General features: G+C 45.4%; 1 protein-coding gene across 1 annotated transcript; it reads right to left on the reverse strand.

Moving 5' to 3' along the window:
• Positions 1–2,603: 2,603 nt before the first annotated feature.
• SEC23B (SEC23 homolog B, COPII coat complex component) lies at positions 2,604–26,661 on the reverse strand. The gene is made up of 20 exons (XM_054023082.1): positions 26,568–26,661; positions 21,494–21,729; positions 19,979–20,036; positions 19,162–19,248; positions 18,023–18,259; positions 17,521–17,606; positions 16,234–16,378; positions 15,135–15,293; positions 14,154–14,269; positions 12,596–12,719; positions 11,419–11,499; positions 10,840–10,929; positions 10,131–10,237; positions 9,809–9,962; positions 7,359–7,436; positions 6,880–7,041; positions 6,288–6,374; positions 5,287–5,442; positions 4,365–4,430; positions 2,604–3,181 (listed from the first exon to the last, which is right to left on the reverse strand). The coding sequence occupies exons 2-20, from the start codon at positions 21,712–21,714 to the stop codon at positions 3,092–3,094; spliced, it is 2,304 nt and encodes a 767-aa protein (XP_053879057.1). The 5' UTR covers positions 21,715–21,729; positions 26,568–26,661; the 3' UTR covers positions 2,604–3,091.
• Positions 26,662–27,017: the final 356 nt, after the last annotated feature.

Consider the following 27,017-nt stretch of genomic DNA (forward strand, 5'->3'; position numbering starts at 1 on the left):
GGTTGGAAGAGACCTCAGACAGTCATCTAGTCCAACCCCCTGCTCGAAGCAGGACCTAATCCTCAATTAAATCATCCCAGCCAGGGCTTTGTCAAGCCTGACCTTAAAAACCTCTAAGGAAGGAGATTCCACCACCTCCCTAGGTAACCCATTGCAGTGCTTCACCACCCTCCTAGTGAAAAAGTTTTTCCTAATATCCAACCTAAACCTCCCACACTGAAACTTGAGACCATTACTCCTTGTTCTGTCATCTACTACCACTGAGAACATTCTAGCTCCATCCTCTTTGGAACCCCCTTTCCAGTAGTTGAAAGCAGCTATCAAATCCCCCCTCATTCTTCTCTTCTGCAGACTAAATAATCCCAGTTCCCTCAGCCTCTTCTCATAAATCATGTGCTCCAGCCACATAATCATTTTTGTTGCCTTCCGCTGGACTCTGTCCAATTTTTCCACATCCTTCTTGTGGTGTGGGGCCCAAAACTGGACACAGTACTCCAGATGAGGCCTCACCAATGCTGAATAGAGGGGAATGATCACGTCGCTCGATCAGCTGGCAATTCCCCTACATATACAGCCCAAAATGCCATTAGCCTTCTTGGCAACAAGGGCACACTGTTGACTCATATCCAGCTTCTCATCCACTGTAACCCCTAGGTCCTTTTCTGCATAACTGCTGCTTAGCCATTCGGTCCCTAGTCTATAACAGTGCATGGGATTCTTCCTTCAAAAGTGCAGGACTCTGCACTTGTCCTTGTTGAACCTCATCAGATTTCTTTTGGCCCAATCCTCTAATTTGTCTAGGTCCCTCTGTATCCTGTCCCTACCCTCCAGCGTATCTACCACTACCTCCCAGTATCTACCTCCCAGTTTATGGTCATCTGCAAACTTGCTAAGGGTGCAATCCACACCATGCTCCAGATCATTAATAAAGATACTGAACAAAACTGGCCTCAGGACCGACTCTTGGGGCACTTCGCTTGATACAGGCTGCCAACTAGACATGGAGCCATTGATCACTACTCATTGAGCCCGAGGATCTAGCCAGCTTTCTATCCACCTTATAGTCCATTCATCCAGCCCATACCTCTTTAACTTGCTGGCAAGAATACTGTGGGACACTGTATCAAAAGCTTTGCTAAAGTCAAGGAATAACACGTCCACTGCTTTCCCCTCATCCAGAGCCAGTTACCTCATCATAGAAGGAAATTAGGTTAGTCAGGATGACTTGCCCTTGGTGAATCCATGCTGACTGTTCCTGACCACTTTCCTCTCCTCAAAGTGCTTCGAAATTGATTCTTTGAGGACCTGCTCCATGATTTTTCCATGGACTGAGGTGAGGCTGACTGGCCTGTAGTTTCCCGGATCCTCCTCCTTCCCTCTTTTAAAGATGGGCACTACATTAGCCTTTTCCCAGTCATCTGAGACGTCGCCTGATCACCATGTTTGGATTGTGGGTATCTGGCCCCCTGGCTGGGCTCTGGTGAGGGGGAAGGAGGCAGAGAAACAGGAACTAGGTTGTCATAGGAGTTTCTTTAACTCTCTACTCCTAGGGGAATTTTTGTGTGTCTGTATTGTTACAGACATACTTACTAACATGTATTTTGAAATAAATTACCAAAATAATTGAAACTGGTATGATTTTGTAGTGTTATTTTGACAAAATGTGGAGAATTTTGCAGAATTTTAAAATATTGTGCATAGAATTTTTATTTTTTTGGCACAGAATGCCCCCCAGGAGTATGAGATATATTAGCAGAAGTGCTGTAAGAAAGACACAAGTAGTAGTTTTTCCACACTACTCAGTACCGATAAGGCTTCAAGTGGAGTACTATGTCCAGTTATGCGTTGGAGATATGGACAAAGTGGAGAAGATCCAAAAGAGAACAACAAAAATGATTGAGAAAAGATTGAAAGAAACTGGGTTTGTTTAGTCTGGAGAAGAGTACACTGAGAGAGGACATGGTCACCCGCTTCAAGTATATCTAAGGGATGTGGTGAAGATTAATTATTGCCTACATTCTTTGAAGATGTAAAGCACAGTAGAAATGCCAAGGATGGTTAGCACATGGAACATGGAAATCACTGAAAGACCATGAAAGTTCATGCTGCCATTTTTTACAGTCACTTTTCAAACTGCATTTCAAGGGCGTGGCATGTGTTAAAATTAAATTTTACGCATAGGGAGCTATACAAAGCATTTTACCAGTAGCGACACACTTGTGATATGAAATCTAGCTATAGACACATTCTTCATTCTTGGCTCATATCAGCAGTTTTGAGGAGGGAAAATGAAATGCAGAGACTCTTGATGTATTAAGTATGGAAAAAAACCTCAAATTCTCTGATATTCTGGGCAAGAAATGTTAGTTTTTGATCTATATAAAAGAAGAGTTACATTCAACAAAGCCAATATTAAATTCCTGTAATTACAAGTCAATGCAAGTCAATTTAGATAACAACAGAGCTGGAAATTAATAAAGGTAATTTAGATAGAGTCCTTGTGTTTTTGATCAGCATAACCCTATATACAGGAGCAGGTCTGAGTCTTAACATGATGAAGTAACAAGATGAAGCATTCCAAGATCTCCAGAACAAAGAAAAAGTTCAAGTTCATATTGTACTTTATTGTGTGATAAAGTCAACCTCTCAGCATACATGCATACACACAACAAGTTCAGTCCAGCACTAAATATTAATGCTCTCCTCCTCCACTTTTATTTTTCATCAGTACAGTCTCCCGATACCTGATGAAGCTGCTGAAAGGCAAGTTATTGTTTTTTAATGATTTTACACACAGGCCATTAAAATTAATCTAAAAATGTATTAATAGCTGTATCAGCTAAAACATCCTTGGGCTGCAATGTATGAAAAAAATAAAGTTCAGAGAGATCACATAAAAAAGGAATACAAATAAATTAAAAACTAAAAGAACTAAGTACAAAACTCCCCTTGAATATTTGTTTTGTGTAATATTTAAAAGCCTTGATCTCAAAGAGGGAAAGGAATGTAGTTAAGTTTTTCCACACTGTTAAATGTCACCATGATCCCGGTAATTCTTTGCTTCTTTTGTCACTTCCTTGTTAAGTCAAAGTTATGATGCACTTGACACTGCCAACTTTTTCAGATGATCCATGAACACCTGGAGACTAACATCATCTGTTAGGATGGGAGATCCCGATTCCTACAATAATATAAAATAAATTAGTAAATAACTGTAAGAACAAAGCAAACATGGTTACCACTAGGACTGTTCTGAAAGGATGTTGGGCATCAGTGCCCTATCCTAATTGCCCGCTAAATCAATTGCATGAGGATATATTGGGAAGATGCTGCTTGGTAACAAAAGCAACAATAAAATTCCATGTTGTGGATTCCCAAAAGAATATATAGTCATTAAATATTTATTATTATTCATGAAGCAACCTGTGTATCCCTGCCCCGGAGAGTTTACATGGACAAAATAAAGGTAGAGGAAGAATGGAGAGTGACAAAATCAAGCACATTGTATATTCAGATGCGGTACACTTATACCTGGTGGATTGATTCATTTATTATTAATATTTTTGCTCTATAGTACCAGAGTACTAATGTAAACCAGCTGTGATCGTGATCTCATGGTATCAGACCAGTTAGTGAAGGGTAGAGCAATAAGATATTGTGGACAACCTTTTCAAACCTGACTGCCTGAAGCTTTGGAAGTGCACCCTAAATCAAAGTAGCTTGATTTTCAGAGTTGCTGAGCTGTAGCAGCTCCCATTGAAGTCGGCAAGAGCTATAGGTGCTCAGGACCTAACAATCAGATTACTGTTCCCACTAATTATCACATTACCTTTATTTAGGATCTTAAATTTAAAAAAAAGTTAGGAGCTTAACTTTAGACATCCAGGTTTGAAAAGGTTATCCTGAATGTGCAAGTTATTTTTGTTCATTTAATTGTTCCCTGTTAATCTAGCTTAGCTAGTATATTCTAATCAATTGATATTTATTGTAATGAACACATGATGTAGGTCTAGGTTCTACAGAAAATCTGGCTCCTCAGAACTGAGTTGTACATTTCTCAGTTTTTAAATACTATGACTATCAAAGCCAACACCCAGCAATTCCACTGCCAGTTCTGTTGTTACACTGTCACAAAACATGACAATTCCAAATCATCAAGGCATCAATGTCTGTGAAAGTTGCTAGCCAGGGGAGAAGCAGGAGAGGTCTAAAGCAATCCACAGGAACAAAGCAAGCCACTGTTCATAGCCTACTGCTATGTGATTAGAGAACAAATAGAATGGGGAAAAATAAAAAAATGTGTGCATCTTATATATACACACTTCTGTCCTTCCTCCAACAGTAGTAATTCCTCCATAACTCACCTGTCCCCACGCATAGAGATTATTGTGAGTCTGAGAGGGGTTCACTTTAGACAAGAGGAAGCGGGCCTATAAAAAATATATATATATATTACAAAAATAGTTTTTAAAATAAAGAATATCAGCTCCCTCAGGACTTACCACCACACCCCAGGTCACCACAGCAGTCTGGCTAGCCTTTGCTTTCAAGCCCTTGTTTAGAGAATATATTTTTCTGATTTAACTTGAACGGATGTCCCATTAAAGTTCAAATGCAGCAACTATTATGGATATCACTATGGTAACCAAATGATGCAATGGTTTTCATCTCTTGATCACTATAATAGCTAATATTTGACCAATATTTTTGGACATCAGTTACTGCTGCTAACTGATGTGGCAGTTATGCCGCTTTTATAGGGTGTAATAAGCCGAGAAGGGAATAAGAGGAAGATAAAGCTAAATAGCTTCTTATTACCAACAGCATATGGACTATACCCATTTTTGTTGCGAGGCACAAGTATTCCCACTCGTTGCTAGTTATGAATGTTGCCATAGGCTATGGAAAAGAGAATGCCATGACTAGGTTTCTAATCCAGTGTGAGTCAAACCAAGTTGCACTGAATGCATTACCTAAGCTAGATACGTTTTGATATGTACAATCATTTATTCTCCATGTAGTATTTGATCTGAGCATTTTCTTTTTTGCACCCTTTTATTTCAAAGGCCTGTCCCATGAACAATTTCTAAAGTACGCTTTTAAAACAGACTATTAGTGGTAAGGGCTCACACAAGGAAAGATATACATACAGGCTGTGCACTTTGAGGGTTGAATTACTGCAAAGTTATTTAGTCTACAGAATCAGCTAATTACTAAACCTAAAGCTATGAACTCGCTACATTCAAAACTAATACACGTGTGCTCCTGAATAAGGCTTTGCCATACCTGACTGCCTCCATGTTCAGTGTTAATATAACGCGGCATTGGGAATCTAGTCTGCAATATTTCCTGGGCATCGTCCAATGGGGCTTGCAGTAAATGCTTGAAGTTTTCATATTCAGGCATGTCTTGGTAGCCAGCTTTCTGCCACTGTGCAATCGTCTATTGGAGGAAAAAAGAGAAAGTAGGAGAGAAGTAACAGAGGGTCTCTCTGTTACTTTTTACAGATTCAGACTAACACAGCTACCCCTCTGATAGGAGAGGGGTCTCCATGTTACCCCTCACTTTGTAACTTCTGTGTCTTTGCTTTAAAAGACTAGAATGTTACAGGATACACCTTTTTATTATTTAGTCAATTACTTTGTATTTGTCTAATCCTGAATTCAAATAAAGAGCTAACTAACAAGATGAGAAACTCAGCCAAATATCTACATTTATTTCTGTAGAGCTGCAAGAGCAATTTGTTGAAAAGAAAATTGAAACTATTGGTTATCAAAAGATACATTTATGAGGGATATGCACAGCATTGTTAAAAATTGCTATTTCTGAGTTTAACTAAGACTTAAATACCATGGCCGTAGTCATTTTCTTGTACTGTTTATAAGGCTACAGATACCTGACAACTGCTCCACTCACATACAAATTTACCCCTTCCCTTGAGAGATTTCACCAAAACAGCTGATTGGCTCAAATTGCAACATTACAGGAAGGTGATGATTTCTTCAGACAACACTGAAAGATCTATCCTCCTGCTTGACTCAGGTGTACATACAACTCACGTTCATACTAATTAGATCTGTGTGCATATCTCTCGCAGAGAACAAATCTCTTAGAAAAACAGGTAGCAGATAACTGAGCCATTGAAAACTGACATGCCTTTAGAGGCAATATCGCAGGGGTATTAACACTGGTGTCATTACACTAGCCCAAGCTTTTCAAACAGCTCATTTTACACACACAGTAACGGTGCAGGGTAACAAGAGAAAGACACACGATTTGCACATTACCTCGCCAAGGTAGATTACAATCTGGAAGAAAGTATCCATCAGCAAAATTCTGTCAGCAAGAATGCTGCTGCTGTCCAAAAGCACAGGCTGAGAAAGATCAGATGAGAAGTCAGTCACCGTGATGCCCTCAGAACTGTATTAAACTTCAAGTTCAGAGCAATAGATAACTGTACTACAGCGGTACACAACAGAATCAAGAGAGAGTGCTAATCAGTCTGAATAAGCAAATTTCAGAGCGTAGCCAATGACACCAGTATCGCGGAACGAATCATAAAGATACCAGCTGCTGCAGGAAACAGAATGCGTAGAAAAGCTATATTTCAACTACCTGAGTTTGAGTCGAAATGATCTTGGACAAGAATCTCTCATCGAAATAATATGATGTTTACTGTATGTTCACAACTTTAGAATTTAAAAAAAATATCCTTGTCTTTGAAATACAAATATTTTTCTGAATAATTACTCTAATTAAAGGCAGGCCATACTACAAGCTAGACTATTTGTATAAAACAATACCATTGTGATGACTGACTAGACACCATTAAGGGTTGTTCCAAAGCGCTCTGCTCAACACAGCAAGTGAATGACTTACCTCGGGGGGTCCAGAGAAAGAATAGGAATAAAGGATGGGCTGGATCATGATAAGGGACTGGGTCAGATCTTGTCTGGCAAAGTGATGCCGGTAATAGGAAGATTCATCCGGGCTGTTGTTAAACACTTGAAGAAATGGAGATCGTCGCAAGTGGAACATAAACTACATTTACATAGAAAGATGAATGAGAAAAGAAAAGAAAAGAAAAAAAATCAATGGATTTTTTTTTTTTTAACCTCCCTATTCACAAGTCCAGTCTGAATGTACAATAAGTTACTGCCAAAGTCTTTCCTCTAATTAACTCTTTGGAAGCTTCATCTACCAGTCGTTTACAGCATTTAACTACATGCCAGGGTGTTGACTTGCATCACAACAAATTTAAAAATCATCAAATAATCATGATTGTGTATTTTATTGACATTTCTGCCTGTAACTGCCTTTTTCCACATTTCCATATCTATACAAAGCGGAGTCCTTACCTGGGGATACAGAGAAAATGAATCTGACAGTCTGAAGGAATTCGGATCATCCTTGTTATATTGTCCAAACTTCTGACACTGTTGGAAGGAATGCGTATATTTTAATCTCTGGGGGTTTGTTTGTTTGTTTCACACATTCTGTATTTGTAAGAATTTGTACAGAGTAACCCGATAAGAAGAGAATACCAACAGGTAATACAGAGAAACATTACACAATGTGGCGTCTCTAAACCTCTCACTGCTAGAAGCCGGGACTCGATGACACAGGATGGATCACTCAATAATTAACCTGTTCGGTTCATTCCCTCAGAAGTATCTGGCATTGGCCACTGTGGGAAGACAGGATACTGACATAGATGGACCTTTGATCTGACCCAGTATGGCCGTTCTTATGTTCTTATCACATTATTAATTAAGTCACTAATGTGTGGGGCTATTGCTGGAGTAATGATTGGACTCCATCTTCACTGATCATATTTTAGCATGTAAATACATATCACAAGCTTAGTACGAAGGTCAGATTCAAAATATCTAAAGGGAAAAAAATTGCTTCCAAGAAATTAATGTTTTTTATTGGATCAGTTACGATCTGATAGCTGGGTCTCATTTAATGCTTTGTATATCACATCACATAGGCTTCATTATGACCAAGGTGTCTTGTATGCTACGAAACACTGGCTGGCCCAATGTTCCTTGGCTCTGTGACAGCAGACTGGAAATTCGGCAGCAGCGTCATTGAAAATTGATGGTTTTAATGACTGAAATATGTAAATGAACACTGCAAATAAGTGCAGTAGCCAGCCCCTCGCATTTGCTTTAGTATTCAATTCACTTTTCTTTTACATTTACCCCACCTTTTCAGTATTGGACATGCCACAGATTTTTGTACTAACCCAACGTAGCTGCATTATAGGCTACGTGTACACTTTAAATGCCATGGCAGCACAGCTTCGGCTCTGCAGCAGCACTTCAGGATAGACACTTGGCAGAGTGACAGGCGGGGCTCTCCCATCGCTGTAGTTAATCCACCTCCCCAAGAGACGGTAGCTAGGTCGAAAGAATAATTCTTCCATCGACCTAACTCCATCTACGCGGGGACTTCGGTCGGCTCTGCTCCATCACTCGGGGTGTAGAGTTTCATACCCATGAGCGATGTAGCTGGGTCAGTTTACTTTGTTAGCATAGACCAGCCCTAAAAGCCGTTGGGGCACAGCTGGAGATTTAGGTGGCTGGGACTTTTGGCCCCTGTAGAAGAGTTGGAGGCTGTCTGGAGTTGTAATATAACCATGTGGGCTAGAGGATTCTGCTAAAATGGAATCTTACATGGCATAGCTATGTCTCTCGGGGGTGTGTGAAAAAACCGATATCCCTGAGAGTTGTAGTCGTGGCTAAGCCCCAGCGTACACACACTGAGCTGACGGAAGAATTCTTCCATTGGTCTTGGTCGGGGAGGGCAAACTTTTTGGCCTGAGGGCCGCATCGGGTTTCGTAAATTGTATGGAGGGCCGGTTAGGGGAGGCGGTCGTGGCCTGGCCCCCACCTCCTATCTGCCGCCCCATCCTCCCGGGACTCCTGCCCCATCCAATCCCCCCTGTTCCCTGACAGCCCCCCCCTCAGGACCCCTGTCCCATCCACACACACACCCCCGTTCCCTGACCACACCCGGACCCCTGCCCCTGACTGCCCCCCGCCACCCCAACCAACCCCTCCTCTCATTCCTGATGGCCCCCCGGAACCCCTGCCCCATCTGATCACCCCTTCTCCCTGGCCCCTGACTGCCCCCAGAACCCCAGCCCCTGACTGCCCCCTGCTGCCCCATCCAACCTCCCCTCCTTCCTGACTGCCCACTGGGATCCCTGCCCCCATTCAACCCCCTGTTCCCCGTGACCCCTATCCACACCCCCGCCATATGACCACCACCCCGAACTCCTCTGCCCTCTATTCAACCCCGCCCCACTTACTGCGCTGCCTGGAGCACCGGTGGCTGGCGGTGCTACAGCCGTGCCACCCAGCTGGAGCCGGGCCACGGTGCCACCACTGCTGTCACCGCACAGCACAGAGACCAGGTCAGGCCGGGTTCTGCAGCTGCGCTGCCCCAGGAGCTCACAGGGCGGTGGGGCGAGCGAGCTGAGGCTGCGGGGGAGGGGGGGCGGGGGGAAGGACAGCAGGGGAGGGGGCCGGGGCTAGCCTCCCGGGCCAGGAGCTCGGGGGCCGGGCAGGACGGTCTCATGGGCCGGTGTGGCCCGCAGGCCGTACCTTGCCCACCTCTGGTCTAGGTACTACATCTCGGGGCGGTGAATAACTACAGCAATAGCCTCCCATCCCGTCCCTGCAGTGAGTGTCTACATTGAAGAGCGACAGCAGGGCAGCTATAGCGTTTTAGGTGTAGACAGAACTGACGTTTATACTATTTCAGATTTAACCCACTGAGATTCGCCCATCACACTTACCAATCTGATTAGCTGCCTGTCTAGCCATCGCAGTACATCGGGTCCCTCCTCCGACTCAGCTCTGTAGACTCCCAGACGCGCCATTAGCACTGCAGCTGCTTCCTGGTCAAACGCCGCTTCGATATGTTGGAGCTGACTCTGTGCATCTGCCCAACTGATAATAGGAAAGTTGGTAAAGATGAATGTATGTCGCACTAAGTACAAAAACTGGCTCATGCCATACAGGTAAAACACCCTGCGTCCAATCCACCCAGATGGCTGGAAAAATGCAGAAAGATAGACTATATTTACAATACAGTAGGGATTGGCCTATGGAGCTCACTTTCTGGCAATGGTGGTTACTCGAATGCGTCTCTGTGTACTGGAGTGCTGATACTGAGTGACAAACTGCGCGGCGCCTCTGCCACCCTGAGGTATCGGTGCATTGTGCTGCAAAACAGAGGAATAAAGTGTTACTCTCAAAGAGTTGATAGGGTAGAGTTACAGAACAGCAAAAGAACTGCAGTGCATTATACGTCAAGCCTGAGTATAACTGCAAGCTTGAGTCCCGTTGCTCAAGAATGTCATTTTTCAGGGCTGCTGGAAAATATAAGGAATATTAAGCAACCCCAGAGTAAGCATGGGGGTGGCAGGTTCATTAGCTACTTTGCTAACAGTTGGGCAATAAAGAATGGGAGCAGTTTATCATCCCTACAACAGTGGAAAAATAGCACATGGAAGGAGTTGGCAGGACTGAATAAATATAACAGGTAAGGAAGAGAAAAGAGAGAAACAACAGAGTCATTGTGCAGGGTAAAAACATGTATTACTTAACTCTTCTAGAGTGCTTTTCATCAGTAGAGCAAGTAGGAGCATGAATGCAGTCTGTGTGAGACTGTTTTTTCTAGCTATGAAGCTTGTTAATAGGTATCTCATATGTTACAAAGGGACCATTGTAATTACTCTTCGTGGATCTACTAGGCAGGTGATGGCTACTATAGACAACAGTATGCTGTAACTGTACATAAATGAGGGGGAAAAAATGGACTGACCTGATTCACCACTTCAAAATATATGGCAAGAGTTGAACTGGGATCAAGGCTACAGATTTTCCACTGACATGTACCTCCAATACCAAGTTCCTGGAGAGGGTTCAAAAGAAAGTGATTTTTTCTCTAGTGCAGGATAAGTTAAGATCACTTTAAATTCTGACCAAAGGTAAGACTCAGCACGTGCCCTCTACTGGATCTTACACCTTCTAGATACAAATTAAAGTCCAAAAATGAACCTGAAAACAAATAATTAAATGAAAGCTTTACTGTGTAACAGTTGAAGCCAGATTCAGCTGTCTTCTCCAAGGACACCAGTCATCTCTTTCCACTGGTCAGCCATCCGTGGGATACATTAAGGGCATCCTGCAGGAGACCCCCACCCCATCCAAAGACCAAGCATTTCACCTCCACAATGCACCCAATTTCCTCTAGCCTGGGGAGATGAACCCTACAGTACTCCCAAACCAGTCTCTCCTCCTTGACAGAACCCAGCATTGCTGTCAGACCACAGGGCTAGCCAAAAGGCTTTGCACTGCTTATTTACTTCTTTATAAAAGATTTTCCACGTTAGTGACTTACGTTTTCAGAGACGCATGGTCCTTTAGCGTTTAGGGATACGCATGGTCCAATAGCCCCTGAGATTTTCAGCTCCCTAGAAGTCTAAAATAGGGTCAGAAAAGTTTGAAAATCAAATCGGTCAAACAAAGTACACATCTGAAGTGACAGAAAAATCAGCCGCTCAGCTTTAATCAGAAAAGACATTGATGATCAGAAGTTCCCAAACTGCTCTGCAGAAAGCTCGCAGGTCACATAGGGCTGCCTTCTCCTTCTCCTCCTCCTTTCCAGCTGCTAAGTTACATTAAAAGACAGCTAGACCACATCTACTAATTTCCCAGGGCAGCTAGTGTTGCAGTTGCCACAGGGATGTTGTGCAATCATGAAGGGGAGGAAATGTAACCCACGTGACTGTTCCTCTGAACGCCACACTGCGGTTAGAGTTTGAGAACCTCTGATCTACATAATCAGATTTCAAACAAAAAACACAAGCCCACAATTGCCTGTGGGAGTAGGAAATTCTACTTGACAAGTGTGGGCGAGTAGGGCTAAGCCATTCATCTCTGCAAAGATTAAGCTTTCCCTAAGGAAAAACACCCCAATAAATCCATTATCTGTGAAAGTGACAAGAATCTGGTCAATTTCTTTCTCCTGCTGCCTGGGAAAGTCAAAAGCAATAGCCTGGGCAGGCACTGGAGCTATTCAGAGTGGGGAGGAAAATGCCAAAAATGGAGGCAGGGGAAAGGGAGAGTAGCAGAGGCCAAGCCACTCACTATTCAACAGGCTCCAGGATGGGACCAGAGAGAAATATCCTTCCTTCCAGCAGCCCAAGGGACATGGGTGCTTCAAGTCAGTGGGGCTGGGCACCAAGTGCAGGGATCTGCCTGCATGGAACAGCCTGGAGGGCTGAGGCGTTAGGTAAGATACTAAGTGTCAGGATCTTAGAACTTCCTCAAGACAGGGCTGGAATTCCCTCCAAACAGGCGTGGTTTCAAAACATACACGCTCTCTAAGGTTGCTGCTTCTATCACTGAGAGCCACTGGAAATTTGAAATAACTCACTAAAATGTTACATGTTGCAAAATAAGCTTAAGTATTTCATTGTTTATATCCTACACAGAACCAGCTATTTAACCCGTTAAATCAGAGTGCTCTTTACTGATTTATCTGTTCATTCTCTTTAATCAGCCCCATCTCTCACCTTCACTTCTAACGTAGCACCAAACGCCATTCGGAATTCTCCATTGAAGTCTTTGCTAAACACCCGCTGGAAGGTCTGCTTGAAGAGAGAAGTGTTGAAAGAGTCCCCCATCACCATGTGACCCCTGGGAAGGGAAAATGACAAGGGAACTAAACAACAAGTACCTGGAACGGACTCACAAAGGATGTCTCTCTCCTATCCTTTACCCACCACACAGACAGACACCATTTAAAAAAGTTTCCATGGTGAATTACAAAGTAAGGAACTAGCTACTGGATGGATCCATTCCAATCCTCAAATCTGAACATGCTGGCACCACCCCCAGGGGCTGGGCACAAAGGAGCAAGTTCTGAGTTAACACAAAAATGGAAAGTACAGTAAGTGTTTATGAAAGGGATTAGATTGACAGCCAGGGAGTTGTCTGTTTGGCCACAGAACAGTTCTTGCAATGGCAGTGCAGTCTTCCCCATCTGTGTGCTAGAATGGAGACTGGGGAAACCTAATTCTAGGGCTGGAGGGTAGTTCTGTCTTTATCTGTTTATTTTCCAATGCATGCAGTGCACCTAACTCACAAACTACTTGATGCCCTAGCGGTGATGATGCTTGACACATTACAGAACTCCCCAACCCATGAACCACCACTAACTAAATCCTCCTCAGAAAAAGCCCGAGTAAATGGATAGGACCCAGTAGGCAGACTGACAGTCTATAACACCAAGGAAAGGCAATTCTAGAGCTAAGAGTCTTGTATCAAAAACACCTTGCCTCCAGAAAGACCAACATAGGGACTTCCCAGTTAACTGGCCCAGTAGATCTCAACTGGCAGATTAAAGAGACAGGCAGTCCCTACAATAATGCAGGTAGTGGTTGGCACCTCTGCAAATGCCACCAGCAAGGGTGCTACTCCGTGCAAATTATGATGGTGTTTGGAAGTAGCATGCCCTGGGGATACGTGCCCACTAGGGACTGCAATGACTCTTGGCACTGGCTTCTTGACTCAGAGAGGCCAAGTATCCATAAGAAATTATAACTCTGCTACTACCCTGAAGCAAATTCAATCCAGTGCCCTAGTACCAAGCCCTCCTGGTCCCTGCAGAACATTTCATTTTGCAGGACACAGTGCAGGCACTTAACATTATGCTCATAATGCCACCGCTCATATGTGACTGCTTAATCTGTCTTTCAACTCTCCCCTCTGGACTTGCTAAGTCTCAGTGAAATAAAACGTGTTTGTGGAAAAGACAGCATCCAGGGTTTAGGAATTGGTTAAAACATTAAATCACCCTTCTCTAAACAGGACATCTGCTTTGCCACTGACTGCATCAAAATTCATCCCACACAAGCTGCCCTGAAGTACAACCCTGCACTACTGAAGTCAAGGGCAGCTTTGCCATTGAATACAATGGACACAAGATCAGACTATTAATGCTTAGAATCAGGGAAATGACGACAATTGCTCACCTCCATACATTTATATCAAACTAATCATTTCCTATCCCACTCCTCCACCCCAAAAGACGGGGCTGTGCTTGCTCACTGCTCAGGGCTGAGGACATACCCAGTGAGGTTTGCACAACACTTCATCTCCAGAAGGCCAGTCTGATCAAGAGCGCAGGCGTAGATATCAATGCAGTGGCCGTTGGCTGCCGTGCGATTAGCTAGAATCTCGTAGTGCTGTGGAGACAAAGGGCACGCAGAGCTTTTAAAACATTCCAACCGGCATGTAAGGATTTCCTTGGGTTCTACAGCTGGAGCCGACACAGGAATTTTCCCTTGGGGAAAGCACGTTCTATTTTAATGGTGACATGCCACCCCTAAAGTAAGGACCCCAAATCCCAGAGCCACAGTACACAATGAGCACTGCATTAGAGCTTGCTTTTCACTGCTATGACCTTTGCTACCATCTCCAAACTGCACTGTACATTCAGAGTAAATGCAGCACATTTGAACCACTTAGCTAGGTTCAAGACGACCCAGGAGGCATTTGGAGACTGACTGGTTCTCAGCGGGAAAAGCAAACTCTCTCTTGCCAGGTTAGGATACTCCTGGAACTGAGGGTCAGATCCTTCTGCTCTCCAAATGGCTGAGGAAGAGATTCCAAAATACCTTCTTGTTCTCTGGAGAAAGAACTGTGCTGGATGCAGACTGCGACTGAGGGACTTAGCCTTTTGTTTGGGACCTGGCAGAACAAAGCCCAGCCTTATACTTTGACCTAGGTAGTTGGCTGAAGAAAGCAGCATCTGTACCCCTGAGGGAGACCCAGGTCCATGTCTGGGCATTGAGGCCTCAGGGCCACGAAGCAGCAGCGTGCTGGTCACTAGTAAAGTCACACAAAGGGGTTAGTAAGGGGAAGCGCAGCTCACCAATACAGACCTAGGATTAGCTATTGGTCCCATAGGGGTGGCTTAGAGCCGTGAGCTGGTAAAACTGCGCTGCTACCATGTACACCGTGACACCAAACTGGTTATACCCAGCAGGTCCACGACATCGTTTGTGCAGCAGAAGCAGTGTCTGTGCTTTAGCAGACAGCAAGACCTACCTTTGTAGCCTTTTTCATGAACCGTGCATTGTCCTTCTCTATGTCATGCCAGGAACGAATGGGTGTTTTCAGTTCGTCTCCTACCACCATGCCTGGCCCTTGTGTGGGTGGCCCGCCTGTAAACAACATTATTCTGGCCCCTGTGTTTGGAAACGTGCCCTAGAATAAAATTAAAGCCTTATTTTAGAGGTGGGCAGATTAAAGGACAGCAATACTTTTAATCTACTTTTTGGGGCAAGGTCTGTGTCAACCTCTGTGTACAGCACCTAGCACATCAGGGGGCTGATTCCGATGGAGGTGTTTGGGTGCTCCCTTTATAAATAATTCCTGCCTTCTTGACATGGAATAGTGGGGACTGAGGCACTACTGTCCATTTCTAAACACAGGGCAGGTCAGATTTCATGCTCCCACTCCAGGAAGCAGGACTGTATCTGCTCCCATCTTCCCCCCCTGTCCCTCAGGTGATCTATCCACAAAACCAGTGTATGATTCCACAGAGATGTGGTGAGGCCCTGATGCATCTAAAAGCCAAATATTGGTTGTAAATATCTCTGAGATTCCTGAATGCTCTCATACAAAGCATCTTTCAAATATTATTTAAGCATAACTATCCTCAGCATCACACCCCAGGAGGCATCAAGTTGGGTCATTTTCCCATAACAAAGTTAAATAGGTATTTCAAAAGTTAAGGGATGCGACAAACTATACTCATGTCTGATACGTAGGGCCCTACCAAATTCACGGCCATGAAAAACACGTCCTCTCCTCTCTGGCAGTGAAGTAAGGGTGGCAATCCCATGACCTATAATAACCTTGCGACCCACCCCACCCCCGACCACCTTTTGGGTGAGGACCCCCATGGTTACAACACCATGAAATTTCAGATGTAAACATCTGAAAACATGAAATTAACTAATTTTAAAAACCCCTGGCCATGAAATTGACCAAAATGGACTGTGAATTTGGTAGGCCCTATTGATATGCAATCAGGCCACAGACCAAGTCTTTCAAATCCTGAGACATGCTGGCCAAGCACAGCATAACCCCATAAGATTTTAATTTACCAGGTAATCGCACATTAAGAGTGAATTAGGATTACCTCCAATAAACCAACAGCAATTGACAAAGCTACTCCAGTTGATCTCAAGGGTCTCTTTCCCTGAGTCACTGGCCACGGGTCCCTCTGTAGTTCCCCAAGAAGATCTGTCAGGTTCATGTCAATCTTGTGTATAGGCTGCAGGAACCTGCAAGAATTCAAAATGAACAATTATAAATCCTATTGGTTTGGTCTTTTCTGCCAAAAATTGTATCAAAGTAATGCACCTCGCACACCTGAAGTTTTCAAAACAACAGGCACAAGCACAGATAAACAATTTGATCAGAGCAAGATACAACGAACACATAGCATGAGGACTTGGAAAAGCTACTCCACCAAAATGCATAGGAGAGCTGCCCACAGAACGAGAGCTTTAGGAGTGAGTGAGTGAAAGAGAGCACATGAGCTGGGACCCAACACAGGGAAACAATTTAATCTGAAAACAAACTCCCGCTTTTTCTAATCATTCAGTCTCTGCTTACACTCTAAGTACCGTATATACTCGTTCAGAAGCCAAATATTTTTGGTAAAAAAGTGACGCATCAAAGAGCGGGGGTCGGCTTAAAAACGGGTCTACACCAAAATTTGATGATTTTAAACTGTATGGAATCATTGAATTGAATATCTAATACATTGTTGTTTTGTTTACCTGGAGCATCTGCAGGCATGGAGCCCCTCAGCTCCCTGTGGCCGCAGTTCACCGTTCCCAGCGCGCCACTTCCCACGGCTCCCATTGGCTGGGAACGGCAGACCGCGGACACTGGGAGCTGAGGGGCTCTGTGCCTGTGAACGCTCCAGGTAAACAAAACGTCCAGGCCCGCTAGCGGCTTACCCTAACGGGCCAGGAGCCAAAGTTTGCCAACCCCTGAAATATAGAGTCGGCTTATGAAAGGGTCATGCAGTTTTTGCTATTTTTACCTAACCATCGGGGGGGGGGGGGGGGGGGGGGGAGAGGAGGTCGGCTTATAAATGAACGGGCTAATGAACGAGTATATACGGTAATAAGTTTTCAGATGCTGGCTCCAAACGGAAATCCAGCCTGGATGGCGCTATTTTTGGAGTCTGTAAGAAACAGACACTATGAAAACTCTATAGGCTGCTCAGATAAACCCCATCAATATAGCTCTACAACTGTAAACAAATTATTGCAATTAGAGAACAACTCAAGACATCTTACAAAGGATTCTCTTTACGAAACCCGCATTTAGGGGCTTGGGTCCTACAGGTCATAATGTGAACATGGGCTCTGTCCTACCCTTCTGGGATAGTGTGTTTCGCCGAGCCACTTACCTGCTTGAAATAGGTGGCTGTTCCTGAGGCTGAAGAGGTCTTCCCTGCTGAACAGGTACCACAGGCCTTGTAAGACCCAGCATATCCTACGGGACACAGGGAGGTGGTGGGAAGGATAAACTTGATTACTTAAAAATCAGATCTATTATTTATTATCTAGCTACCGACCCTAGGTACTTATCTACCCCCTTTCCCCTAGTATCTAACTGCTTCACAATCTTTAATGTATTTATTCTCATACACCTCTGTGAGTTTGCTATTCTCCCCATTTAACAGACACCAAGGCACAGACAGGTTAAGTGACTTGCCCAAGGCCACACAGGAAGTCTACAGCAGGGCAGGAAATCAAACCCAAGTCTCCCTAAGGTTAGTGCTCTAACCACTGGACCATCCTTCCTATTTGCTCTTTACAAGCCAAGAGTTTGAAAAGGGTGGACTATGATAAGACACCTAAATGGAATTCCGTGTTGGATTAAGTGTAGGACGAGAAGGCAGACCATACCTGTATTTGCTTAGCTGTCAGGTCCTTGGTCCCTCTGAAAACATAGCTCTTGGAGATTCCTTCGCAGCTCAGTTCATGAACCTGGACCATTCTGCCAAATGTGATCAGCCCCACCAGCGCCTCTGGAGGCAGCAGACTCAAGGACATCTGCAGGGATTCCTTCAATGCTTGCAAGTCTTCCTCTTCCAGACACGTGTCAACAACGTAAAGGAAGATCAGTGGGGTCGGAGAACCTCTCTGTTGTGGAAAGAAAAAGGTTTACTATGAATCTGCATATGCTCTCAGTGACACACATTGCCCATCCTCCTTGGGCTGGGAATTATCATAATGAAACAAAATATTTTAATCAAAATGGTTATAGAAATAAGAAAACTTATGTCTTTCATTCACAAATATCTGTTAAAAGTCAGCAAGTTAAAATATCTTGTTTCAGGAATATCACAGCGCTCCTCCTGAACCATAGAGAACAGCAACAACAGATCCGCAACTGGATCAGCAAAAGATGGTCACCGTTTCTTATGAATGGAGGCATCAAGAACAAAGCCCAATGCAGGCAGGACAAAGACCTGGGAGACACTTATCTCTCCATTGACTTATTTCAACTATGAAATTGGTTTTAGAGACCCACTGCTCAGTGGGCTGGCAGGATTGGGCCACAGTCCTTGTCTACACACAGATTAACTCTGAAATGAGTTAAACTAAACCGGAACAAGGCACTCTTGTCCTGGAATAAGGATGTCTGCATATGGAGTAGTCAGGAACAGCTACTGCAAAATAGCTACTCCAGTCAATTTCCAAGTGTAGACAAACACTTAGAATATGACTTGTATGGCTTCTATTTAATTAAAATAGAGAACCTGGATGCTAAATGTAAGGAACTGCATCCATTTCCACTCTCCAGTCTTCACATTAAAGTTGTATACACAGATTTTAGAGGAAAGCTATTTAAATTAAAAAGCTAAAAGTGAATGGTTTAACTCAAGAGATCAGTTAATTAATTAATTGCTTAATTAATCTAAAGACCAACTGCACTTTGCTCATGAAAACACTTTATTCAAGGTATCTTGAATAATTTTCCAGCACACATATGTGTTTCAAATGTTTTCTGAGAATCCCAAGCTTGACCATGATGCACTTACCTGCACTATGTATTCAATTGTGGAAAACTGAGGCATAAGTTCTGCTGGCTGATTTATTTCAGATATGCCTGCATACGCTGGAGGGAACTGAAAATGAGAAGCAAGGATTAGAACAAACAAGTTAACTGTGCAGGTTATTTGAAGAACTCTACAACAGCAGGGATATCTCCTGCATTCTGAAGGCTGGATGATGTACAAGGGAGGAAAGCTTTCAAATTCAAGTACGTGTTGCTCAATTGCTTATTTCCTGGTATAGCAGCAAACCCTTTTACCTGAATAAAATGCAGCATTAGTTCTTTGCTGCTTTTCATTATGGATAGCAGTGGTGTTTAGCAGCATGTGTATAAGTCTGAAGCACAATTCAATTAGAAAGCAACTGAGAATAGTTTAGTCAGATGCTACACAGTGTTTCTGACAGCAGACATCCACTTCCAGCACAGCAAGTTTCATATTCAGAAGAACAAAAGACAATGATGATCACTGGCCTCAACATGCACAAAGAATATGATATAAATGTAAGGTACAAAAATAACTACAGATTTGCTGCCTGTAGCACATGCACTGGCAAACAGCCACTGCAAAACTGAACCAAGACTAGAAGAGATGACATTCCACTGCTTTCACATCACACTGATTAAAAAGAATGCTGAACTGGGTGCACAAAGAGAAAGAGGCCATGGGGAAGAGTCTCATTAGCAGAGATTTCTGCTTATTTTACTACCCTTCGCTAGAGGATGCTATCAATTGAATACTCAATGAAGAGAGAATGAAGTGGAGAGAGAAGATAATGAGAAAACGAAGCACTTTCCCAACCTACCTGGTTTCTCTGAAAACAGAAGTTACAGGCCCAGAGCTTGGCACGATAATCCACTTGACTATAAGAAAGGAAAGGTGGGACATTTAGTACAAAGGTATCAATTTTACAGCCAAACACCTACCAGACTTTACAGTTGAGATGAAAGAAAAAAGACATCCAGGTTTGATCTGAAGACATCAAGAGAACATAAAGCATCTATTTCAGAAAGGCATCACCATTTCCCTCGGTAGTTTGTTCCAATGGTTAATCACTCTCTCTGTTAAAAATCTGTGCCTTACTTCTAATTTGAATTTGTCTGACTTCAGCTTCCAGCCACTGGTTCCTGTTCTGCCTTTCTCCACTAGGTTAAAGAGCCATTTAGTACCCAGTATTTTCTCCCCGTGGAGGTACTTACATCGGAATAAAGTCACCTCTCAATTTTCAGACTGTGTTTTGGGGTTGGTGTTTTTGCTCCCAACATGTAACTAGCTGATAGTTAACAGATGCCACAAGTCAGTGGAATATTACTATTATTTATTTGTATTGCAGTTGGACCTAGGACCCACAGTCTTGGAGCAGGACCTTAACGTGCAAGGGATGTACGAACAAAATGATGGTTCCCTGCTCCAAAAAGCTTGGCCCCCGTAGCCCCTGTAATTTTACAGTGTGAAGGCTAGTGCAGTAACACTTGGATGTACTTTCCTTCCTATAGCCTTTCTTTACAATCACACTTCCCGTTGATCTCACTGGCAACACCTTCCTCCCAATACTTGTCAGCAGACATGCATGTCCATAAGACCATCATTGGAGTTTGAGAACACAGAAAGTGTTTCCTCCCCTAAAATAAAAGCACACCCACAAACAAAACCCTTCTACTTACATCAAACCTCACCTACATCCAGGAGCACTACAGCGTTGATTCAAATTCCCACTTTGCCACTAAAGGCACAGAGATCAGTCTCTTCAGACATTCCTGGTCCTAATTAATATGTAGAGCCCTGCAAATCCGCAGATAACTGCTTTATATCCACAGATGTGGATATCCGTGGACCATTCTTGCAGATTGTGGATTGGATGCAGAGACAAATTTTGTATCTTCGCAGGGCTCTACTAATATGCCCATCACTGCAGCCTCTAGGCGTCAAGCATGATTTTCATTTAGTTTAAGTTGCATACCACTAACGTTACACAAGGTCAATGTCTCAGTAATTATAATGTAGCTATTTACACATCAGTGCTGGTTTTCCTTTAATAGCTACCCCCTGACCTCAAATAATCGTTTGTCTCTGCACCCCATTTTTGCTTCCTTCTCATTCTGACAGCCCTGACTAAGAGACTGGCGTTCTTTGCTTATCACTAAGTGCACAAGTGTTTTAAAAATTCCAGGACACCTAATTTGAAGGGTCTCTTGGGACAGGCCCTGGACTGAGAGACGGGGAAGGAAAGTGATGGAGATCAGAAAAAATAGATTGCGATAAGCTCTATTTCCATCCAGCGTTAACATTCATAGGTTAGAGTGAAGTCAGAAATTCATACCAAAGCGGGTTGAGCACTGCTTTGCAAGTCTGCCTGCTACAAAGCACTGGTTCATATTGTACAGGCGGCAGGTCTAGACGTTCTTTCAGGGGAGTCAGTAGACAGGCCAAGGGTACGACCATTCTTGTAGCCTCCAGCCTGCTGGAAGGCCACACATTCCAGCTGAAACGCACCCCGTCTCGCTCTTCATTTTGCTGAATGAACTCCAGATACGTCGCCATGGAATCTTCAAGGTTCTGAAAGAAAGGACAACCGATATGACACGTTCATTCAGGAACCACTCGCTCGAGCAACAGCACGACAAGGGAGCATATCACTTGGCAGATAGGCACAAGACGACAAGATTCCAGCCCTAAAGAGAATACCATCAAAAGCCTGAATCTCTACAAAGGTGGACACCCAACAGTGGGACTACTCACATGAGTAAGTTACACACATACACAAGCCACTGCAGGATCAGGCCCAACATGATAAAATTAGTCAATCCCACAATAAAGGGAGCCAGTATGAATACATCCACACCTATGAAGTTCCCCCGGTGCTCTGGCCAAGCTACCAAATAAACATTTAGGAGCCAACTGAAATCAGCAGATCCCAAAGGCCACAGGTAGACCTCACGCTCACAACAAGATTACTCCCCATTAACCATGAGCATCTCTTTGTGGTAAACACCCCAATTCCCCAACTCTGTTGCCGAGCTCAGCCCCACAGCTTCCAGACCAGTGGTTCTCAACCCACTTACTACTGTGGGCCACGTGTGCAGCTCTCTGTGTTATGTACAGTACAGTAACTCCTCACTTAAAGTCATCCCGGTTAACGTTGTTTCGTTGTTACGTTGCTGATCAATTAGGGAACATGCTCATTTAAAGTTGTGCAATGCTCCCTTCTAACGTCATTTGGCAGCCGCCTGCTTCGTCCACTGCCTGCAGGAAGAGCAGCCCATTGGAGCTAGCTGGTGAGGGCTTGTTACCAGGGTGGACCGGCAGCCCCCGGCTCCCCTAAGCTCCCTGTGCGGCAGCTGCCCAGCAGGCTATCAATTGGCAGTTCAGCTGTCCCTCCCCCCACTGCCATGTGCTGCTCCTGCCCTCTGCCTTGGAGCTGCTCCCAGAGACTCCTGCTTGCTGTGCAGGAGGGGAAGGGGGGGGGCTAATGTCAGGGTGTCCCCCTCCCCGCTGCTCCTGCACCCCGCTTACCCCTTCTCCATATAGAGCAGGGAGCGGACACGGACAGAGAGAGACAGAGAGAGCTTGGGGCAGCAGCTGCTGTCTCAACTTCCCGCTCCACTTAAAAAAACAATACACTTAAGATTGGGTCAGCTTACTTAAAGGGGCAGTGTGCATCTCTGTCTCTCTCCCCCACACACAAGATGTGGGTCTGTCTCTGTCTGCTATGCTGTCTCCCCTCCCTCCTGTTCCTGCTGCCTTGTGTGAGAGGCTACATTAACAACAATGTGTTAACCCTTGAGGGCTCAGCTGAGTGCTAGTTCATCATTTAGCAACAAATGCATTTCCTGGGAAATATCCCTCCCTCTTCCACCCTCTAACTTCACCACCTCAGCCAAGCTTCACAATCATCATAGCAGTGAACAGTATTACATTGTTTGTTTAAAACGTATACTGTCTGTATATCTATATAATATATAGTTTTTTGTCTGGTGAAAAAAATTTCCCTGGAACCTAACAGCTCCCCCTCCCCCCTTACATTAATTATTTGGGGAAATTGGATTTGCTTAACATCGTTTCGCTTAAAGTCGCATTTTTCAGGAACAGAACTACAATGTTAAGCGAGAAGTTACTGTATATATACTACCGGTATGGCCCTGAGAATGTCATGTGGGTCGCAGCTGTGGGCTGATTGGGCCACAAGCCACCCCATGGAAGGATTGGAGAAAACTGGTCAAGCTTGCAATACAGCCTGATAGTCACCAAATGAAAATGGGGTGGACCAAAGGAAGAAGCAAGTTGTAGAACGCAGGACCCTTTACAGAGGACATCTTGCTGCCAACCCTCCCCTGTTTATAGCAGGAAAGGGAGCTGTTAGCCCGAGCACTTCAGATGATCTCTGCTCTGTGGCAGCATATGACGAAAAGACCCCAAACTATTTAGGGCTTTCAAGGTAGAAATGTAAGGTGGTGTTTCACCTGGAAATCACTGGTTGCCATGCAGATCATGGAGCGTCATGTAACATGGTCCCTATGTGAAATCCCCCTGAGATGCGGGCGCCGGGCAGCCAGATTCTGCACCGGCTGCAATTTCAGAAGGGTTGCAAGTAGCAGACCCATGTAAAGTGAATTGCAATAATCGATCCTACAGGTGACACAGGCATGGCTAAGCAGGCCAAAAAGTCTGTATCCAAAAGGAAAAGGACACAACTTCCTCACCAAGGGCAGGTAAGAAATACATTTGACCACCACTGCGGTCTGGGACTCCAGTAGCAGCGGTGGAAATAAAAAGATCCTCAGGTGCCCTTACAAACCAACCACAGACACAACCATTAAGCAGAGGTGCAGACAGAAGAAATGTCTCCCTCATACCCAGTGTAAGCCTTCTCTCAGTCAAAGCTGGGTGGAGGGTCAGTCACCCTAATGTGAATCCATGTCCCAATCTCTGTCAGACACTAATTTGTCTGATCACATCTTACAGAGGACATGACATGGAAAGAGAGCTGAGTTCCTTTCGCATACTGAAGAAGTCATCATGATTCCTGCTGCCTTACCAAACTCTCTAGCAGCACCACATACACACTGAACAAGACATGACAAGACGAAACCCTTGGGAACCCCATATGAGAGCACCTTCCTGACACATAAGAAACTGCCCACCATCCTTGATACATCCCAGAAAATACAGACCCACTCAAAAGCAAGACCATATTAGTCCCTGTTAGGATCCATATACATATTAATGGTCAATAGCCCACTGTAGCATTTAATTTCAGAAAGGGGAACTACACAAAAATGAGGAGATTAGTTGAACAGAAATTAAAAGGTACAGCACCAAAAGTAAAACCCCTGCAAGCCGCATGGAAACTTTTTAAAGACACCATAATAGAGGCTCAACTTAAATGTATTCCCCAAATTAAAAAAACGAGTAAGAGAACCAAAAAAGAGCCATCGTGGCTAAACAACAAAGTGAAAGAAGCAATGAGAGGCAAAAAGGCATCCTTTAAAAAGTGGAAGTTAAATCCTAATGAGGAAAATAGAAAGGAACATAAACTCTGGCTAATGAAGTGTAAAAATATAATTAGGAAGGCCAAAAAATTATTTGAAGAACAACTAGCCAAAGACTCAAAAAGTAATAGCAAAAAAAAAATTTTAAGTACATCAGAAGCAGGAAGCCTGCTAAACAACCAGTGGGGCCACTGGACGATGGAGATGCCAAAGGAGCATTCAAGGATGATAAGGCAATTGCAGAAAAACTAAATAAATTCTTTGCATCGGTCTTCATGGTTGAGGATGTGAGGAGGCATCCTCAAACCCAGTACACAGTACTACTTCCTCTCAGTGTTCAACACCCCCATCCCCAAGGTTCAGAGCTCTCTCCAGTGAGCCACTCAGCTGTATCTAAACGTCATGACACCCTCACCAGTGTCTCTGTACTGAGCAGAGCCTGTCAGATAGGCAGGCTGACAGCATCACAAAACAGGAGCTGACGTAAAGAAGTTAGCTTATCCTGGGTTGATAGAGGAACGCTTTGCCTCTTTAGTTTTAAATGTGGCCTGTATCCAAGATGTTCACAGAAGGTCTCTGTGAAGTTTGTTGGACTGCGGGTGTTAGCTAGAGAGTGAGGAAATCAGGGCAACATTTTTAAAAATGGAGAAATTTTAGCTGTTTCCTCTGCGAAAGAGAATAAAGGTTTACCAAAAATTACACAGAAAATGCAACAGTGAGGCAGGGCCCCTCACACCAACCCATATTGGGGGAGATTGCTCCATCTCCTCCCTAACAGTGATATGGGAACCCCCACACCAACCCCATACTGGGGGAGACTCCCCCATCCCACTCCAACAGCAACACAATGGCCTCACACCAACCCCCACCCAGAATGGGAGAATCAATGATGTGGGGGGTCCTTGTCCCTCCTTCACTGCCCACAACAGTGGCCCAGGGGATCCTCCCCCTGTTCTCTGAGCCCTAGAATTACCACCTCTGAAGTACAAAAACACCATAATATTCAGAATGATCCTAAGCCCATCAAGCTGGGGGGCTGGTAGCGTGCACTGAACACCCGGACAGATTCCCGGGGCAGTGACCTCAGAAAAGGGACGATATCGGGGAACCTGGACAGGTAGAACAGCCCTACTCAGCTCCCAGATCGTAGAGGAGATGGCCCCCTCCTACAGTGGCCTGGGGAAATTGACCCCATCCCCCACTAGTGGGGACTGCCTCTTTTGGCTGGGGGGACCTCCGCACACCATTGCCTGCTGGGGGGACCCCCCCTTGCCCTATCCTGCACTAGAGGGGGACTCCCTCCCCTGGCCCAGGGGACCCCCCCTTGACCCATTCCCTACTGGAGGGGGACCCCCGCCCCTGACCCGGGGAACTCCCCCTTGACCCATCCCTTACTAGAGGAGGACCCCTTCCCCCATCCCTTACTAGAGGGGGACCCCTTCCCGACTCAGAGGACCCCCCTCGCCCCATCTCCCACTGGGGGGACCCACGGGACCCTCTCACACCATCGCCCACTGGAGGGGGACCCCCCTCCCCTGGCCCGGGGGACCCCCCTCACCCCCATCCCCTACTAGAGGGGACCCCCGCCCCTGACCCGGGGGACCCCCCCTTGACCCATCCCCTACTGGCGGGACCCCTTCCCCCATCCCTTACTAGAGGGGGACCCCTTCCCCTGACTCAGAGGACCCCCCCCAGCCCATCTCCCACTGGGGGGACCCACGGGACCCTCTCACACCATCGCCCACTGGAGGGGGACCCCCTCCCCTGGCCCGGGGGACCTTCCCCCATCCCCCACTGGCCCGGGGGGAGCCGTCGCCCTCTCCCGCACTGGGGGACCCCGTCTCCCATTTCCTCCCCACCCTCAGCACCGGGGGCCCTGGCGGGACCCGCCCTCCGAGCACCCACCTGCCCGCAGGGCTGTAGCTCTGCCGGCCGGCTCCGCTTCGCAGCGCCCGACGATCCCTGTCCCGGCAGCGCCCGCGCCCGAAAGGCCAGCTCAGCGGCGGGGCTGCCCGCCAACGAGATGGCGGCGCGAGCGCCTGGCCGGCTACATTGCCCTTCCCCAACATGGCGGCACCATTGCCCGGCTGCTGTCGCCATCTCGGCTAAGGGCCCCCGCGCCTCGGTACGGGCTTCCGCCCGCATCCAATATGGCGGGCGGCCGGAGTGAGGCTCCCGGTAGTGGGCAGGCCCCTCCCTGGGGCGGGCCCTTGCGGGGTTAGCGCTGACTCGCCCTTCCAGTGGGCGCTGGCGGGGGAGCGGGGGACGGGCCGCTGTGATCAGCCCCCAGCCTGCTCTCTCTGCCCTGGGCATGGGTGCGGCTCCCCGGAGCTTCCCCCACCGAGCCACCGAGCC

This window comes from Malaclemys terrapin, chromosome 3 (genome assembly GCF_027887155.1).
Source record: "Malaclemys terrapin pileata isolate rMalTer1 chromosome 3, rMalTer1.hap1, whole genome shotgun sequence".
NCBI classification, from domain to species: Eukaryota; Metazoa; Chordata; order Testudines; family Emydidae; genus Malaclemys; species Malaclemys terrapin.

Bases quoted from the DNA above. Each gene is read 5' to 3' on its own strand.
- SEC23B (XM_054023082.1), bottom strand. From the start codon at position 21,714: ATGGCGACGTATCTGGAGTTCATTCAGCAAAATGAAGAGCGAGACGGG. The intron at 15,294-16,233 runs GTAATCCTAATT...ATTTTATTCTAG, and splicing joins TTGCTGTTGGTTTATTGGAG to GGCACGTTTCCAAACACAGG. The intron at 10,930-11,418 runs GTAAGTCACTAA...AACCCTCTCCAG, and splicing joins GACCATGCGTCTCTGAAAAC to GAACTTGGTATTGGAGGTAC.